The sequence below is a fragment of the Xenopus tropicalis genome, chromosome 7 (genome assembly GCF_000004195.4).
Source record: "Xenopus tropicalis strain Nigerian chromosome 7, UCB_Xtro_10.0, whole genome shotgun sequence".
Taxonomy (NCBI): domain Eukaryota; kingdom Metazoa; phylum Chordata; class Amphibia; order Anura; family Pipidae; genus Xenopus; species Xenopus tropicalis.
Window position 1 is genome coordinate 33,400,075 of NC_030683.2, and position 18,865 is coordinate 33,418,939.

The window sequence follows — 18,865 nt, forward strand, 5'->3', positions numbered from 1 at the left end:
TTTATCAGATCAATAAAAAAAGGTCAACAGCCCCTCAGGATTAGTCTGGTGGAAACTGACATGATAAGTGGTTTATATCTCAAGGCTAATCCCTAGTGTAGCCTTATTTTTAGTCCTGACTCTCCAACTGCAATTTATTGGGATTGGACCACAGTCTCCTTCTAAAAGGCTCTTCCATCAGGGGACTGAGCAGACGGTTGTTTCATTATAACTCAGAAAGGAGATAACAGCCATGTTGCCCTGATAACATTTAAACAGTGATTGAGGAACCATAACCAGATATATACAGAAGAAAAACTAATCTGGAGATACAAAAATGCAAGGCTAAGATTTATATCATTCTATTCTCAGACCCACCCAAGAGGATTTTGACTCCTCGTGTGCTTACTATAACTAAGGGCTCTGGCACACGGGGGAGATTAGTCGCCCGCGACAAAACTCCCTGTTCGCGGGCGACTAATCTCCCCGAGTTGCCATCACCTGCCATCCCACCGGTGAAAGTGTAAGTCGCCGGTGGGATGGCACATGCGGCGGCGCGATTTCGGCAAATCGCTGAAAAAGCCTTGCGAGGCAACTTCGGCGATTTTGCAATTGTGACAAATAATAGCATTCACTATTATTTGTCACAATTTGCTCAAAAATGTTTACTGATGAGCTCAACCTGCCACAAAATGTCCATTTTGGGATTGTTTTAGTATGGTAAGAATTTTGTAGCACCCTTTTCACATATTTAAGTAGGGTCGGACTGGGGTCTGCAGGGCCCTCCGTGGCTGCCGCCCTGGGGGCCCTGCAGGTGCCCCTGTCTGGCCGTGTCCCCCACACCCCCTAACGCTCCCCAGAGCCTCCCTTACCAGCCTATGTCCTCCCCTGAGCATGCATAAGTTTTACATGTCAGGGGAGCAACGGTTGGCCAGGGCAGCGCCGGCAAGGGTCGTGTCTGGGCCGCCGGGGCCCACCGGGATTTTTCCCCGTGGCCCAGTCTGACCCTGTATTTAAGTCACATGTTACAATATTTTTTTTGCCCATGACAGCTGGTGAAATGATAAGCAACCCCTGTGAAATTTAAAATAGGTTGATAAATGTGCCTTTAACAGAAAATGTTAGCAAAACTAAATGCAAAAATGTTTTATTCTAAATTGTAGATTTAATTTTTAAAAATGATAGATCTTTAATGGCTTTCTGCTAATAACACAATACTCACCAAGCTATGAGATACCATGTGGTTTGGCGATTGACCTCATTGCTCGAGGGACCATTGACCAATTGTTTTGGTGTTACAATGACAGTGACTAGGTTAATTAGATATACTCATCAGAGCATAACATCCCATAATGCTACAGTAAATGACTTAGCATCATTACACAAATAGGTTGTTTAATTTGTCACAGTTATATGCATAGTAATCAATCATGGCTTCACAGGAACAATGGTGAAAGACAGAGCTCATAGTTTATTCTGATAGCAGAAAGCCATTAATGCAATTTATTGCCATGTAGTTGAGCGCAACACAAGCTCATTATGTACCTTTGAGTGGGTCTGAGTGGTGATGTTTGCTTAATTCTGCCGATAAAATGGTGTAAAAAGCTGTGTAAAATAAATGGCAAAATCAAGGTGTGTTTTATTTTATGTTGGCTAAACGCCAGATTTGACGCCTTTGTTTCTGCTGTAAGTTGCACATAACGCTGTTTTTACGCAAGTGTGGTAAGTTTTGTTGCTGTTTTTTACACCACATAATAAATCTGCCCCAAAATGTTACAATTAAAGTATTTTGTGGTACGCTTTACAAGCCAATAAATACTAGTGCTTATTGTGTTAATTGATTTTCTGTAGCATCTCCTTTTATTTATAATGACAACAGGGTCATATTAGTTAAAGTGTAAATATGATATATTCTTGTGTTGCATTGGGCTGGGGATATGCAAGTGATTATTAAACTCCTAGGGGACAACATGCTGGAACTCCCTGGCTTAGACTGTCCATGTCATCACGCAAAGTAAATATTCTGGTTTCCTTAAACCTCAATAAGTGGAGGTGGGAAATGTTGGACTCGATGTGTTTCTCTGAATTATTGATTCAAAGTATTTGTGAGGTTTTGCTTTTTAAATTATGTGCATATGAATCATAGTGGCATCTCAAACAAATTCCATTCAAGGTCAATATAGATTTTTTACTGCAGCACATGTGATTGGTCATATCCCAGCTCCTGGTTAGAATACTGATAGTTCTGTGGGGTTTTTTTAAACAAAGAAGCCTTCAGAACGAAAGTCCAAAAAGTCAGCCGCCCAGAAAGGAAGGGAAATGAGCTTCCATTTTTTATTACGTAACTCTCCAGTTTAGTGCCAACAGTTTAGTCTAATTGACATGCAAACAGGATCCTCCAATAAGTATCAGACTTGCAGTAGTGCTGGATTCCAGCATTTTGTCTGCTCTGTTTCATAAACTTCTTGAAACTCATCTACACCAACTCTGCATAAGTACTAGCTGTTATGTTGTTAAACAGAGGACCATCATTCTTTTTCACTTTGCTTTAGGTGCAAAATTGAATATGGTGCAGATAAGCTGCAGAGATTCTTGTTTTTACAAGTCACCCCAGAAGGGTCCACTATTCAATATGTGAGTTGTCTTTATGTCAAAATATAATGATTAATTTACTGGTAGATAAGGTATTAAATGTTATTGTAGCACTCCTTGATAAGGAAAGAGAAATATTTTACATTTACTGACATAGTACCACTAGGGCAATTACCTATAGCAATTAATCAACAATTAGTTCCTATAATTTACTAATAGCATCCTTTATAGATAGGACTAAAGCCATTTTTGCATACTGAAACTTGTCCCTGTTGCATTATGTGGACCCTGTACGTAGGAATGCTTCTTTTTGGTCATCATGGATCTTGGTATAACCACAAACTATTATACATCGCTACTGTCAGAACAAGTACTAACTTCATTCACAGGGCACTGCTGTAGGTTCCAGCATGCCCCAGCTATGCCAATATTTACATGATGGCATATAAGCGCTAGTGAATACTCAAAAATGTTTTTTAAATGCCTGACTAATGTACAAATTGACCCAAAAGCTTCCCTTTAGCTTACCTTTATATCCACTTGAGTGCACCAAATAAGTAGATAGTTGGCTAATTTGAACACCAAGGTGGTGGGACAAGTTGGACTAATCTAATTGTTTGGTCCCAAACTGAACTGTATAACAATTAGGCAATGCAGGCTTGTTGGGCAAGGACCTTGTCCCCTTGGGCTATAAATGGGCTGCACTACTGATCAGTCAACATAGGGCAGATTTTTAATTCTCCCTTACTGATATCTTCTCAAACCCCGGAACAGATATCAAGGTTTTACAGACATACATTCTACTGCCAATTACTGTATATCAGAGGGCACTTAAGCTATCACTATCTATCTATCTATCTATCATCTCTCCATCTATCTATCTATTTATCATCTATCTATCTATCACTCTATCTATCTATCTATCTATCTGTCTGTCTGTCTGTCTGTCTGTCTGTCTGTCTGTCTATCTATCTATCTATCTATCATCTCTCCATCTATCTATCTATTTATCATCTATCTATCTATCACTCTATCTATCTATCTATCTATCTATCTGTCTGTCTGTCTGTCTGTCTGTCTGTCTATCTATCTATCTATCTATCTATCTATCTATCTATCTATCTATCTATCTGTCTATCTATCTATCTATCTTATATCTATCTATCTATCTATCTATCTATCATCACTCTATCTATCTATCATCTATCCATTTAATCTATCTATGTATTTTATCTATAGTAAGGAAAACCCATGAATATTTTGCATAGATTTTTTGCTGTATGCTTCCTATCTCTGTAAATAAGTGGCATAGGTGACCCATATAATACAGTGTTTTAAGATAATCAGAATTTTTTTAAATAAAATGTTCTTTTATAATTTAGATAAAATAAAATATATTACATATTACTGTCCCATGAAGACAAGAACTCAGGCGTCAGTGAGAGTAATTAGTACACATGTATGTCCGCAAGTGCAGTGAGCAAAGTGCAATTTTGAGTTGCAATTGCCATTTTTTTCCTACAATGCAGCATTTTTTCCCCAGAGTTCTAGTTCCATATTGGTTACAAAAGGGCAGTTCTCAAATAAGATGCAATTGTGGAAATATTTTCAAAGTCTGCCTGGCATCATTTCCGGTGATTGGGATGGCGAGTGACGTGTGTGCCCTATGCTTTTGGCACAACTGAACTGCAACCAATGAAACAGGGTCTTAAAGGTGAATAGAGACAGTAGTGCTCAGAACAGAATGAAAGTCAGTAACGACTGAGCAGCAAGGAGAGCAACTATAGGGAAGTGCATGAAGTGCATTTTAATGTACGTACCTTTAATAAAAATTGGTTTTATGTGCAACTGACTGATGGGAAAGAGTGGGGATCACAATTGCACTTGTGGTTGTACATGAGCGCTAGTAATAATAATGCAGACATTGCCAAACCCAGGCTTCGGAAAGTTAGAAACAATGTCAGGACTGTCCCTGATTTAAGAAATTTGTAACCCCAAATTTAGACGGTGCGACATGTTCTTTCCTTTGCCCCCCACATAGGTTATAAGGATGTGGATAAATCATACATAACATTTATACTGATATGGATATAGTGTTCAAAAAAGAAAGAAATCACCATACTCCTCCTGAAATAGTAACATTTTTCACTGTAAATTTTAGATGAAAGCTCAATTCAGCTTTGCAAAAAGGCTTCAGGCAGGAGAGATTTGTAGGTAAAAGATGTCTTGAGGCAAGCGTCCATAACAATCACCCATGGGACCAAGACCAGTACAGTAAGGTTTGAAAAATCTCAATCTATTCGGTGCTATGCGAAGTGTACAGGGCTGCAATGCAAGCTTCTAATATCCAATCCGGCCCCTCTGAACTCCTCTATATTAAGCACAATTCATATAAAACACTCACACAGGTAATCATTTCTCCAGTTTGCCCTAGATTCCATATATATGCCACATTTGTATTCTATTTCTCATTTTGTTAATAGCACTGCATATACTTGCCCTTAATAAGTGAAGATGTATATGAATAATGGCTGTAGAGCCTACAAAATGGAAGATGTTGTTTGATTCTACATTCTTTTCACATTTTTCATTTTTGAATGCCTATAGCAACAGCACAACTTAGGGAATATTGGTAAATGTGAGAAGACCTGTTATCACCAATGTTCTACCAGCCACATGCAGCTACACTTAGATGAGCCACTCACAATTAGGTTTTCCCAATGTATTCTGTTTAGGAATTGTTATTATGTATATAGTGCCATTATCAACAGCAGCACTTTGTAGAGAAAAGGGGTACAAACAGGGTGGAATGGCTGGGCCCTGTGCCTTGGGTGCCAGTAAAACTTGGCCCTGGCACTGAAGGGTGCCTATACTTTTGAGCTACTTGGGCAGGGTTGGACTGGCCCACCAGGGCAGAGGAAAAAATCTTTGTGGGCCCTGGCCCTATTGTATCCTAGCACCTGTCCACAAACCAGGCACCAGTGCGCAACAAAAGTTTCAAGCAAAATTGAAGATCACTGTGCATTACACTATGGAATTGGCAACTATCTTTCATTTTTTCCACTGGAGGTGAAGTCCAATTGCCAGCAAAGTAGTTAAGTAGAAATCTAGCGAGGGCGGGCAGAGGGCAGCAATGGCTGGGTGATGGACCATTGAGTTGTCTACTTGGTAGGCACCGGGTACCCCATTTCGACTCTGTACTTGGGGCTACTTTCATGAAGTTATTGCCTGAATATTACAATATATTTGTCATCTGTGCCTTGAAAATAATAACCAAATAAATACAGGAGGCTGCAGGTCTGGAACTCAATGGTGAATTTAGTTACCCATATATTTTAAGGGGCATGTACACCTTTTATAAACATACCAGTTAATACTATTAATACCATTAATTCACATATAAGGAAGACAATGGAGTTTTATAAATGAACTTACTTCCATCAATTGTAACTGTTTTTGGCCAAAAATACTGTGTTTTGCATGCATATTGTCATTACATACAACAATTTCTGTGACTACATGAGATTATCAGTGTTTTTTATATAACAATATATGCTCAGTGTCAGACTGAGATGCCAGGGTCCCACCAAAAGATTTTAAACCACAGGCCCACTTTCTAAACTATTATTCCTCCTCTCCTCTCTAAACCTCTTTATTATCCAAGTCTCTTTTCTCTATCCTTCCATCTCTTTTTCCCATACAGAAATAGGGAATGACCATGCAACTGGCCAAATAATTAGAAGCAGGAGGGCCCGACACTGTATTTGCTGTACTAAAACAAAATGAAACATACTATTAATCCCTAACATAATTTCAGTATTTCGTGTGTGTGTTTTCTTTTTAAATGTTGGTCAAATCTCTCAGTTGCTCTATTTCCTTTCCTGCTCCAGATGAAGTCTGCTGAGGTGGAGGACAGAGCATTGTTTACAGACACTTACTGCAAAATCTGCAATGCGCAGTTAATTTCGGAGTCCCAAAGGGTTGCACATTATGAGGTGAGTCTCACACGTACTTCCTTGGTAGTTTTATGACATAAGATGGTAAAAGAGTTTTACAGCGTTATTACATTTAGAGTTCGTATCAAAACTGAAGATGAAATTTTCTAATTAATTTATTCAGGGACTTTAAATCCAGGTAAAATGGATTGTTAAATCTGTTTGGCAGATAGGGACGGATCATCAGGATACAAATATACAGTATAATGTATATAAGTACAGTCTCTATTAGATATAACACATGAAGGGCTCATTTATGAATACAGCGCTGTGTGCAATTTTCAGATGCAAATCGCCATGTTTTTTACCCACAATACCTACAATTCAATCATCATTGCAGGTGTGGCTGTTTTGTGCCCACTTTATTGATGGGTGTACTTTTTTTTTTGCAAATCGCCTAATTGGCTTAGTGGCAATTGCATCATTTCCAACCCGTGTCACTTTCACTTTAATAGTTACAACCCCTACAGGACAGTTATAACCTTGAGATTCACATGCTTGTGGGTACAGAGTACAAAATCCATGAAATCATACTTTTGAAAATATCCAGTATAAAATCCAGAGCTATTATATAAAACTGAGGTCACTTTTCCCCTGATTTATCTTTTGATAGTGTACTGCCAGCGTAAAGCTGGAAACATGCTATATTCATAACATATATATATCACTGCACTATTATAGAAACCAGTCTCCAGTGTTAATTGCTCTAAAGCAGTTACAATGATTAATAGTGGATACCATATAAAAGGTTAGGTACATCTCCCAATAATACATATACAGGTATGTTGCTGAAATACATATATATATATATATATATATATACAGTATATATATATATATATATATATATATATATATATATATATATATATATAAATACAGGGCAGATAATTTATATATATATATATATATATATATATATTCTCTGCCTTGTTATCCTTTCCCAGTTGTAGTCATTATTCTAGAGGAAACTTTTTCGAGAGGCAGATGTCTTCAGATTCCCAGAGAATTAATATTTTATGACACAAGGGAGTTCCAGTGACCTATTCTGTGCAATATTGCAGCAGGAGGCCGGCACAGAGAGGAGAGGAAGCCTGAGCTTTTAATGTCACACCTGTGGAGCAGGCTTCTAATCATTAACACTCCAAGAGACCTTGAAATTTTGGCATTTTTCCCCTTCAGGGGCAGGATTTTTCACGCTTATATTTGAAAGAAAATGTGGCAGCGTAAATGTGTTATTTCTCACATCTATGGGACTTCAGAGGAATCATTTTTCTGTATGTTGGAGCTAAATGGTACATTCTTGAATGACACCTTTCAGGAAAATGTGTTAGAAAATATAAAAACAATGCAAGTAGAATAAGAGCGGAAGGGGCCAGTGATGCCGCTGTGTCCGGAGAATGTGGCAGGATTTGACAAGCAATTTCTCAGTTACGTTGATGTGACTGGAAAACCACAAGCCCTGGCACTTAGGCTTAGTCGTGTTATTTGCTCTTTGAGGTTTTTGTGAACCACAAAAGTAATGAAATTGCCAGTAGCTGCTGGATTCTAATTAATCACTGTCATCCTGACCTGTATAAGGTTTGTGAGATCAGTGTATAGCCTGACAGTCATTGTGTGTAGAAGTATATTAGCAAAGTATCTTTTTAGTTGATGGAGAATATCTATATATATATCAATCAAAATGTCTAGTATCCTATAGCAACCATCCAAAACATGCTTTCAAATAGGCTACCCATTATTATGAACATTATAATACATAAGGCTTCTGCCCCTGCCTTGCCATCAGAATTGTAAAGTCCAGCAACAGCTCAGTCTTTAAACTTAAATCCATGCAAAGTTAACAAATAGTACAATTTCCTGCATGTGGATGGGAGTGTTCTGCTGAACATGAATTATTTTCATACATAGTAACATAGTAAGTTGGGTTGAAAAAAGACATACGTCCATCACGTTCAACCATAATGCCTATATATAACCTGCCTAAAAAAAGGCAAAAAACCCCATCTGAAGCCTCTCTAATTTGCCTCAGAGGGGAAAAAATTCCTTCCTGACTCCAAGATGGCAATCGGACCAGTCCCTGGATCAACTTGTACTAAGAGCTATCTCCCATAACCCTGTATTCCCTCACTTGTACTAAGAGCTATCTCCCATAACCCTGTATTCCCTCACTTGTACTGAGAGCTATCTCCCATACCCCTGTATTCCCTCACTTGTACTGAGAGCTATCTCCCCTACCCCTGTAATCCCTCACTTGTACTGAGAGCTATCTCCCATACCCCTGTATTCCCTCACTTGTACTGAGAGCTATCTCCCCTACCCCTGTATTCCCTCACTTGTACTGAGAGCTATCTCCCATAACCCTGTATTCCCTCACTTGTACTGAGAGCTATCTCCCCTACCCCTGTAATCCCTCACTTGTACTGAGAGCTATCTCCCATACCCCTGTATTCCCTCACTTGTACTGAGAGCTATCTCCCCTACCCCTGTATTCCCTCACTTGTACTGAGAGCTATCTCCCATACCCCTGTATTCCCTCACTTGTACTGAGAGCTATCTCCCATAACCCTGTATTCCCTCACTCACTTGTACTGAGAGCTATCTCCCCTACCCCTGTATTCCCTCACTTGTACTGAGAGCTATCTCCCCTACCCCTGTATTCCCTCACTTGTACTGAGAGCTATCTCCCCTACCCCTGTATTCCCTCACTTGTACTGAGAGCTATCTCCCATACCCATGTATTCCCTCACTTGTACTGAGAGCTATCTCCCCTACCCCTGTATTCCCTCACTTGTACTGAGAGCTATCTCCCCTACCCCTGTATTCCCTCACTTGTACTGAGAGCTATCTCCCCTACCCCTGTATTCCCTCACTTGTACTGAGAGCTATCTCCCCTACCCCTGTATTCCCTCACTTGTACTGAGAGCTATCTCCCCTACCCCTGTATTCCCTCACTTGTACTGAGAGCTATCTCCCCTACCCCTGTATTCCCTCACTTGTACTGAGAGCTATCTCCCATAACCCTGTATTCCCTCACTTGTACTGAGAGCTATCTCCCCTACCCCTTTATTCCCTCACTTGTACTGAGAGCTATCTCCCATACCCCTGTATTCCCTCACTTGTACTGAGAGCTATCTCCCATAACCCTGTATTCCCTCACTTGTACTGAGAGCTATCTCCCCTACCCCTTTATTCCCTCACTTGTACTGAGAGCTATCTCCCATAACCCTGTATTCCCTCACTTGTACTAAGAGCTATCTCCCATACCCCTGTATTCCCTCACTTGTACTGAGAGCTATCTCCCCTACCCCTGTATTCCCTCACTTGTACTGAGAGCTATCTCCCCTACCCCTGTATTCCCTCACTTGTACTGAGAGCTATCTCCCATAACCCTGTATTCCCTCACTCCCATAACCCTTAACCCTTTACATATGTATATGCAATTGGCAATAGGATTATTGTAACTGATTTTACAGTCCCAGTCAGCTGATTCACTGGATTTTAACGATGGCTTGGGAAGGCTAAGCCTCCCTGAACAAACAGAGGGCCCTGCAAGATGCCATGGATAGTCACTATTTATTGGCCTGCTGGGGGGCTGTTTGGGCCTCTATTTTCTTGAAATGTGAAACTGACTATATTTATACTTCTATGTGTTCTGGGGCATTATTTATATGGAACTTACACTGTATTTATGTGTTCTGATGCATGAAACTGACACCGTATTTGGCTTATTTTGTGTGTCTGGGGTAATATTATATATTTGTACTGAAATTCTAGGATGTCTTATCTAAGAGAACAAAAAGGAAAACAGCACAAGGACAGAGAGCTCTTTATGCTATTTTCCCTTTTCCCTCTTGTATATTACAGTATTGTTCGGAAGCACTAAGCCACTCCAGCGATGGAGGGAAGACAATTGATGAGGATTTTAAGGTTTATTTGCTATGATTAGTCATTGGCTTTTCTTTTGTGACCAATCATTCGGGTGATTATATTGCAAAATACCTTTTACGTTGTAATTGCTCAGAGGCTTTTATGCACCTTCTTGCTCTATTCTGTTAATAAACCACTGGCTCCTCATAAACAATGAGATGAGATTTGAGTCAGCAATGAGTCACTGTGTGGCACTCGCATATGCCTGCCTATCTGTACATAGGGAAGAGGCCCCTTTCATTGCGTTTATGACGTACAGCAGGTAATACAGACAGGGTTCAGCAGGGGAAGCAGTGCTTAATTTAGCTTCCATGCAGCGGGAAGCCTTGATTTCTATGGTACTCCTTCTTTTCAGCTTGGTATGCAAGAGTAAAATAAGATGTAAGGTCAGAGCAAGTTTCTTGGTACAGTCTCTGCTGATGCCCAGTACAAGGGAGTGCATAGTGCTGCTTGTGTGCCACACATGGCAATAGACTGACATAACTCTGTTTTGTTTTGGAAGGAAAGGAAGCACTGGGCATTCAGGATTAGGTATAAGTGAGCATCATAGCTGACATTAGAGGGAATTTATAACCGTGCAGTGTGCAAAGTACAATTTTAAACTAAATTTTCCATTTTTTAAATCCAGTATGCAGTATTTTCCCCTATAGTTTCAGTGTAATTGTAGGGGGAGTTGTGTTGGCAAATTTTCATACAGGCGTTTTTATCTGGATTATATTAGCTGGAGAATTAGAGGTTTGTTTTTTATTCCTTTGTACTGAGGGTTAGTGTAACATGACAAAACATAAGAGCTTTCTAGAACAGGAATCACTGCAGATACATTTTGTATCAAATTGCACTCCATAGAGAGTTATAGTGTACTGAGCTTTGATCACAGTTCCATTAATGTTCAATATATAGCAGCGGATGAGCTTCAGATTTAAATCACATGACTTCCACAGGCCCCGGCTGCACTTACAACCGCTGCAACCTTTTGTGAAGTATATTCAGCTTGCCCTTTCCACTATCTCTCAGCATAGCAGGAATTTACAGACTGATCGGTCATTCATTGGTAACAATGCCATGATGATTGGCAGCAGCTTTAGTAATTACTTGCACAACCTTAATTTCCCTGCACATCTTATCTGCTCCCTAACCTCCGGCTTCCACCTCTTGCCGGGGGGCAGACTGCCGCTTCTATCCTTTGTCAGTTCCATTTCACTAACTTTTGTATTTCTATACATTTTCCTAAATCTGAGCACATTTTAGTCTTAAGTGTTGGCATAACAGCATACACTATATCCCACAAAATAAAATCTGTAGAAAGACCTAGATCAGGGATGCCCAAGCTTTTTAACTCGTGGGCTACATGCAAAGGTACTGATGAGTAAAATGTTTCACCAGGCTTGGAAGGGGCCAGTGATGCCGCAAATTTGCCCTTTTCGCCATTGTGCAAAATAGGCACAAAAATTCCCCATGGAAGAATTTGCCGCATTACAAAAAAAGTCGGGCGACAATTTTTTTGACGCACATACCACTTTTTTTATGTGCATAATTTTTCGCTTTTCGCAAACAGGGGACATATTCGCTCATTGTTAGTAAAAATTGTTGATGAGCCACACAAGCATGAAATACCAAATAAGGGCTGTGATTGGCTATTTGGTAGCCCATGGGGAGTGCTGGCCTGCAGGATGCTGCTTGGGGCAATACTGTGTCTCTGTGCTTCCAAAACTTGCCTCCGAGCCAGATATTGAAAAATGGGCATTTTGAGGCCACTGGGATCAACTCCAAAGGAGGTGGTGAGCAAGATGTTGCACCTGAGCCACTGGTTGGGGTTTAATGACTTAGAAGGAAACCACCCACACAAATTCACTCTGTTTCACCTTCTCCTTCCCTGCTCATGCTCTGCAGTGATTACATTTAACTGTGTTACTTCCATAAACAAAATAGCTGCACCATGACATTATAATGATACTGCTCTGCAGAGAAGACCTGTAGGGAATATATATACATTTTTTCCACCACAATATTTTGAAATCCTGTAAGCTACTAATTTTGTAACTTATGATTGATCTGCAACATCTTTTCTACACATGTAAAATTGTGTTTTGCCCTACCCGACCCTGGAACCCATATATTGGGCTGCGTAGCCAATGACATGCCCTTCACCCACATACCTGTGACTCATAGCTTGGTGTGTTTAGCTCAATATTGTTCCATCTCTCACTGAAAGGCTGTTATATAACCGACAAGTCATTTATCTGTTAGGAAACCCCACCATCTATTCTTGTTCATCTTGAAATGCTAAATTGTTCAACACATTTGATAAGATATTTTTATTACAATTTCTCTATTTTGTTCTCTGCAACACAATCTGATTTTATCTCAACCTTCCAACTAAATTTACATGAATTATGTTTGCATTTCTCTTGCTCCCTGCAGCCACCTTTACAGTGTTGTACAGTGTCTGTATCAATAAAGCTTACCCTGATGGAGTCCTTATATTTAGGCTGAAAATGTGCCAATATGGTGACATTTGGCTTCTGCCTTAAACGTCATTATGCAGACCTTTATTTCCTATATATATATATGGTGCTGACACATGTCCGCAAAGCTTTACTGAGATTATACCTTATTTATATCAGTCCCTGTCCCAATGGAGCTTGCAATCTATGGTTAGCTATTTATGGAAAAAGAATATGACCAATGTGGGTCCTCCTCATCCATCTTGTCATCTTTTATATGAAAATCATCAGGGGGGTGGGTTTAGTTTTACAGACCAGTATCCAATAGCTGCCAATAAGACATTTGCTTTCATAATTGCAACATTAGACCAGCAAAACTGAACTGCTCATTGGCTACTGCATTGAATTTATTTTGCCCATGTTATTACATTACATGTTGCCCTAAGACTAATATAAGACTCTATGTACAACTGCAGCTGTAATCAAACCGCAAAACACAGGCCGAGAATCAGCCCCTCTGCTGCCATCAGCCTTTCCCCGTGCCTGCACTCGGAGCCATTGCATTGGCCTGGATGCAGGCACACAGAGCGGATTTCAGTGCAAAATGCACTCTTGTTTGTTTCTGCATAGGGGCTGTGTTGCATTAGCCATAGTGTGGTATATACAGCTCAGCCCTGTCAGGACCTTGATACAGTCTGCACATCCTAGTGTTCTGTACCCTACACACATTGAGGGCCTTTCCAGTGCCTAGGGTGGCACCACTCGATTGATGTGTGCCTCTACCACCTTGCCATGAACTTTTCAGCCGGGTGCTAAGCAGTCACATAACCCCTTGCCAAGGGTTTAGATAAACATCACAGTGAAATCAAACTGCCGCACATCCTTGTTGCAAAAGTAAAAAGGTGTTTTTATTTGCAGGTCAGAATAAACAGGCAACGTTTCGGGCTTACCCTAGTGTTCTGTACCCTACACACATTGAGGGCCTTTCCACTGCCTATGGTGGCACCACTCAATTGATGTGTGCCTCTACCACCTTGCCATGAACTTTTCAGCTGGGTGCTAAGCAGTCACCCCTAGCCAAGGGTTTAGATAAACATCACAGTGAAATCAAACTGCAGCACATCCTTGTTGCAAAAGTAAAAAGGTGTTTTTATTTGCAGGTCAGAATAAACAGGCAACAGTTTCGGGGTTACACCAGCCCTTTCTCAAGCCTGCCTAGTAAAACTTCTTACAAACCATTTATTCTCATCAGAGTGGGAGTGGATTATACCAGGACACACCCCCAATTACAGATCCACCAATTAATGTGCAAAGCATATTTCAATTAAGTCCATTAGACATATGAATAAATGTGAATAACAATACTGAGGGTTAGTGTAACATGACAAAACATAAGAGCTTTCTAGAACAGGAATCACTGCAGATACATTTTGTATCAAATTGCACTCCATAGAGAGTTATAGTGTACTGAGCTTTGATCACAGTTCCATTAATGTTCAATATATAGCAGCGGATGAGCTTCAGATTTAAATCACATGACTTCCACAGGCCCCGGCTGCACTTACAACCGCTGCAACCTTTTGTGAAGTATATTCAGCTTGCCCTTTCCACTATCTCTCAGCATAGCAGGAATTTACAGACTGATCGGTCATTCATTGGTAACAATGCCATGATGATTGGCAGCAGCTTTAGTAATTACTTGCACAACCTTAATTTCCCTGCACATCTTATCTGCTCCCTAACCTCCGGCTTCCACCTCTTGCCGGGGGCAGACTGCCGCTTCTATCCTTTGTCAGTTCCATTTCACTAACTTTTGTATTTCTATACATTTTCCTAAATCTGAGCACATTTTAGTCTTAAGTGTTGGCATAACAGCATACACTATATCCCACAAAATAAAATCTGTAGAAAGACCTAGATCAGGGATGCCCAAGCTTTTTAACTCGTGGGCTACATGCAAAGGTACTGATGAGTAAAATGTTTCACCAGGCTTGGAAGGGGCCAGTGATGCCGCAAATTTGCCCTTTTCGCCATTGTGCAAAATAGGCACAAAAATTCCCCATGGAAGAATTTGCCGCATTACAAAAAAAGTCGGGCGACAATTTTTTTGACGCACATACCACTTTTTTTATGTGCATAATTTTTCGCTTTTCGCAAACAGGGGACATATTCGCTCATTGTTAGTAAAAATTGTTGATGAGCCACACAAGCATGAAATACCAAATAAGGGCTGTGATTGGCTATTTGGTAGCCCATGGGGAGTGCTGGCCTGCAGGATGCTGCTTGGGGCAATACTGTGTCTCTGTGCTTCCAAAACTTGCCTCCGAGCCAGATATTGAAAAATGGGCATTTTGAGGCCACTGGGATCAACTCCAAAGGAGGTGGTGAGCAAGATGTTGCACCTGAGCCACTGGTTGGGGTTTAATGACTTAGAAGGAAACCACCCACACAAATTCACTCTGTTTCACCTTCTCCTTCCCTGCTCATGCTCTGCAGTGATTACATTTAACTGTGTTACTTCCATAAACAAAATAGCTGCACCATGACATTATAATGATACTGCTCTGCAGAGAAGACCTGTAGGGAATATATATACATTTTTTCCACCACAATATTTTGAAATCCTGTAAGCTACTAATTTTGTAACTTATGATTGATCTGCAACATCTTTTCTACACATGTAAAATTGTGTTTTGCCCTACCCGACCCTGGAACCCATATATTGGGCTGCGTAGCCAATGACATGCCCTTCACCCACATACCTGTGACTCATAGCTTGGTGTGTTTAGCTCAATATTGTTCCATCTCTCACTGAAAGGCTGTTATATAACCGACAAGTCATTTATCTGTTAGGAAACCCCACCATCTATTCTTGTTCATCTTGAAATGCTAAATTGTTCAACACATTTGATAAGATATTTTTATTACAATTTCTCTATTTTGTTCTCTGCAACACAATCTGATTTTATCTCAACCTTCCAACTAAATTTACATGAATTATGTTTGCATTTCTCTTGCTCCCTGCAGCCACCTTTACAGTGATGTACAGTGTCTGTATCAATAAAGCTTACCCTGATGGAGTCCTTATATTTAGGCTGAAAATGTGCCAATATGGTGACATTTGGCTTCTGCCTTAAACGTCATTATGCAGACCTTTATTTCCTATATATATATATGGTGCTGACATATGTCCGCAAAGCTTTACTGAGATTATACCTTATTTATATCAGTCCCTGTCCCAATGGAGCTTGCAATCTATGGTTAGCTATTTATGGAAAAAGAATATGACCAATGTGGGTCCTCCTCATCCATCTTGTCATCTTTTATATGAAAATCATCAGGGGGGTGGGTTTAGTTTTACAGACCAGTATCCAATAGCTGCCAATAAGACATTTGCTTTCATAATTGCAACATTAGACCAGCAAAACTGAACTGCTCATTGGCTACTGCATTGAATTTATTTTGCCCATGTTATTACATTACATGTTGCCCTAAGACTAATATAAGACTCTATGTACAACTGCAGCTGTAATCAAACCGCAAAACACAGGCCGAGAATCAGCCCCTCTGCTGCCATCAGCCTTTCCCCGTGCCTGCACTCGGAGCCATTGCATTGGCCTGGATGCAGGCATACAGAGCGGATTTCAGTGCAAAATGCACTCTTGTTTGTTTCTGCATAGGGGCTGTGTTGCATTAGCCATAGTGTGGTATATACAGCTCAGCCCTGTCAGGGCCTTGATACAGTCTGCACATCCTAGTGTTCTGTACCCTACACACATTGAGGGCCTTTCCAGTGCCTAGGGTGGCACCACTCGATTGATGTGTGCCTCTACCACCTTGCCATGAACTTTTCAGCCGGGTGCTAAGCAGTCACATAACCCCTTGCCAAGGGTTTAGATAAACATCACAGTGAAATCAAACTGCCGCACATCCTTGTTGCAAAAGTAAAAAGGTGTTTTTATTTGCAGGTCAGAATAAACAGGCAACGTTTCGGGCTTACCCTAGTGTTCTGTACCCTACACACATTGAGGGCCTTTCCACTGCCTATGGTGGCACCACTCAATTGATGTGTGCCTCTACCACCTTGCCATGAACTTTTCAGCTGGGTGCTAAGCAGTCACCCCTAGCCAAGGGTTTAGATGAACATCACAGTGAAATCAAACTGCCGCACATCCTTGCTGCAAAAGTAAAAAGGTGTTTTTATTTGCAGGTCAGAATAAACAGGCAACAGTTTCGGGGTTACACCAGCCCTTTCTCAAGCCTGCCTAGTAAAACTTCTTACAAACCATTTATTCTCATCAGAGTGGGAGTGGATTATACCAGGACACACCCCCAATTACAGATCCACCAATTAATGTGCAAAGCATATTTCAATTAAGTCCATTAGACATATGAATAAATGTGAATAACAATACAAATCAGGGATTAAGAAAGTGTACCTTTTCCCCGGATAGGAAAGAAACAAGGCATCCTCCCTAATGCAGTCCGGGGTCTGGTACCAATTCTTATATATACTAGGCTCGGCATCCAACTGGTTGGTTGGTTGGTTGGTCTATCTATGGTATGAGTGGCTTCTTAGGGACAAAAAAATCTAAATTGCCCCTTGTGGTATGAGTGACTTCTTAGGGACAAAAAAATCTAAATTGCCAGAATTGGTACCAGACCCCGGACTGCATTAGGGAGGATGCCTTGTTTCTTTCCTATCCGGGGAAAAGGTACACTTTCTTATACATGTTGGCCACTTTTGTTCTTTGGGCCTATGTCTGCTTTTACCAGAGAATCTTTTATGTTTTTCCCTCTTCTGTATGCCATTAGAGGGGGTGTTTCAAATTCCTTTATTTCAGGGGCACAGTACCAAGGGTGGCACCAAATCTAAATACAGCACTGGGCATGTATGGCAATCAAGGGGCAATTTAGATTTTTTTGTCCCTAAGAAGCCACTCATACCATAGACCAACCAACCAAACAGTTGGATACCGAGCCTAGTATATTTCGCTACACTCATCCTTTTGCCCATCGTGCCTACTCACCACAGGATGTTGTCATATCTTTGTATTAAGATATTTGGTGAAATATTTTGCAAACCTTAACATAACTCTTCCTCACCCATCTTTATGCCATACTTTCCATTCTATACGTTTTACAGATACAGCATGACCAAAACCTGTATATACTACCCATTATCCAGAAAGTTCTGAATTACAGAAAGGCCATCTCCCATAGACTCCATTTTAATCAAATAATTCACATTTTTAAAAATGATTTCCTTTTTCTCTATAATAAAAAAACAGTGCCGTGTACTTGATCCCAACTAAGATATAATTAATCCTTATTGGAGGCATAACAATCCTATTGGGTTTAATTACTGTTTAAATAATGTTTTTAGCAGACTTTAAGTAGGAGATCCGAATTATGGAAAGATCCCTTATCTGGAAAACCCCAGTCCCGAGCATTCTGGATAATGGGTCCTATACCTGTACCTGTAAAGGCATATTATATCACATAATTTATAGTATATGCCTTTAAACTTGAGTATAACTTGTAGGTTGTAAAATAGGGCCTCCAGGCCATCTGTTCAGCTTCTTTCTGGTACTGTGCTGTAATAATAACTCTTTAGCAAGCGCTAATCAACTCGGAACAGAGGGAGAGAGAACATTCTTAGATGTGCAAATTTTTGAAGGTTTTTGCTTGATGTTGATGTCTTTCTGAATTATTATTATTCATAATTGTTGTTTTACAACTGGAACTCAAATGTGTCTGGTAAGAAAAAAAAGTGACAGTCGTACAACGTAGCAAGTCATCAGTAGGTTGTTTGCGGAACAAAATTGCATGATCAATCAGCCATGCAGCCAGGATGACAAGACAACCTTGAGAAGCACGGAACAGATGCTCACTTTGCATCCTAGGAAGCCCTGAATGTTTGCT

The 18,865-nt window shown here is 40.3% G+C and overlaps 1 protein-coding gene across 1 annotated transcript in view; it reads left to right on the forward strand.

Moving 5' to 3' along the window:
* zmat4 (zinc finger matrin-type 4) overlaps positions 1-18,865 on the forward strand; it is a 256,147-nt gene that overhangs the window by 42,872 nt on the left and 194,410 nt on the right. Inside the window, exon 2 of the mRNA XM_002936438.5 lies at positions 6,462-6,566. Coding sequence (XP_002936484.3) covers positions 6,462-6,566 — 105 coding nt within the window. The remainder of the gene's footprint in view (positions 1-6,461; positions 6,567-18,865) is intronic.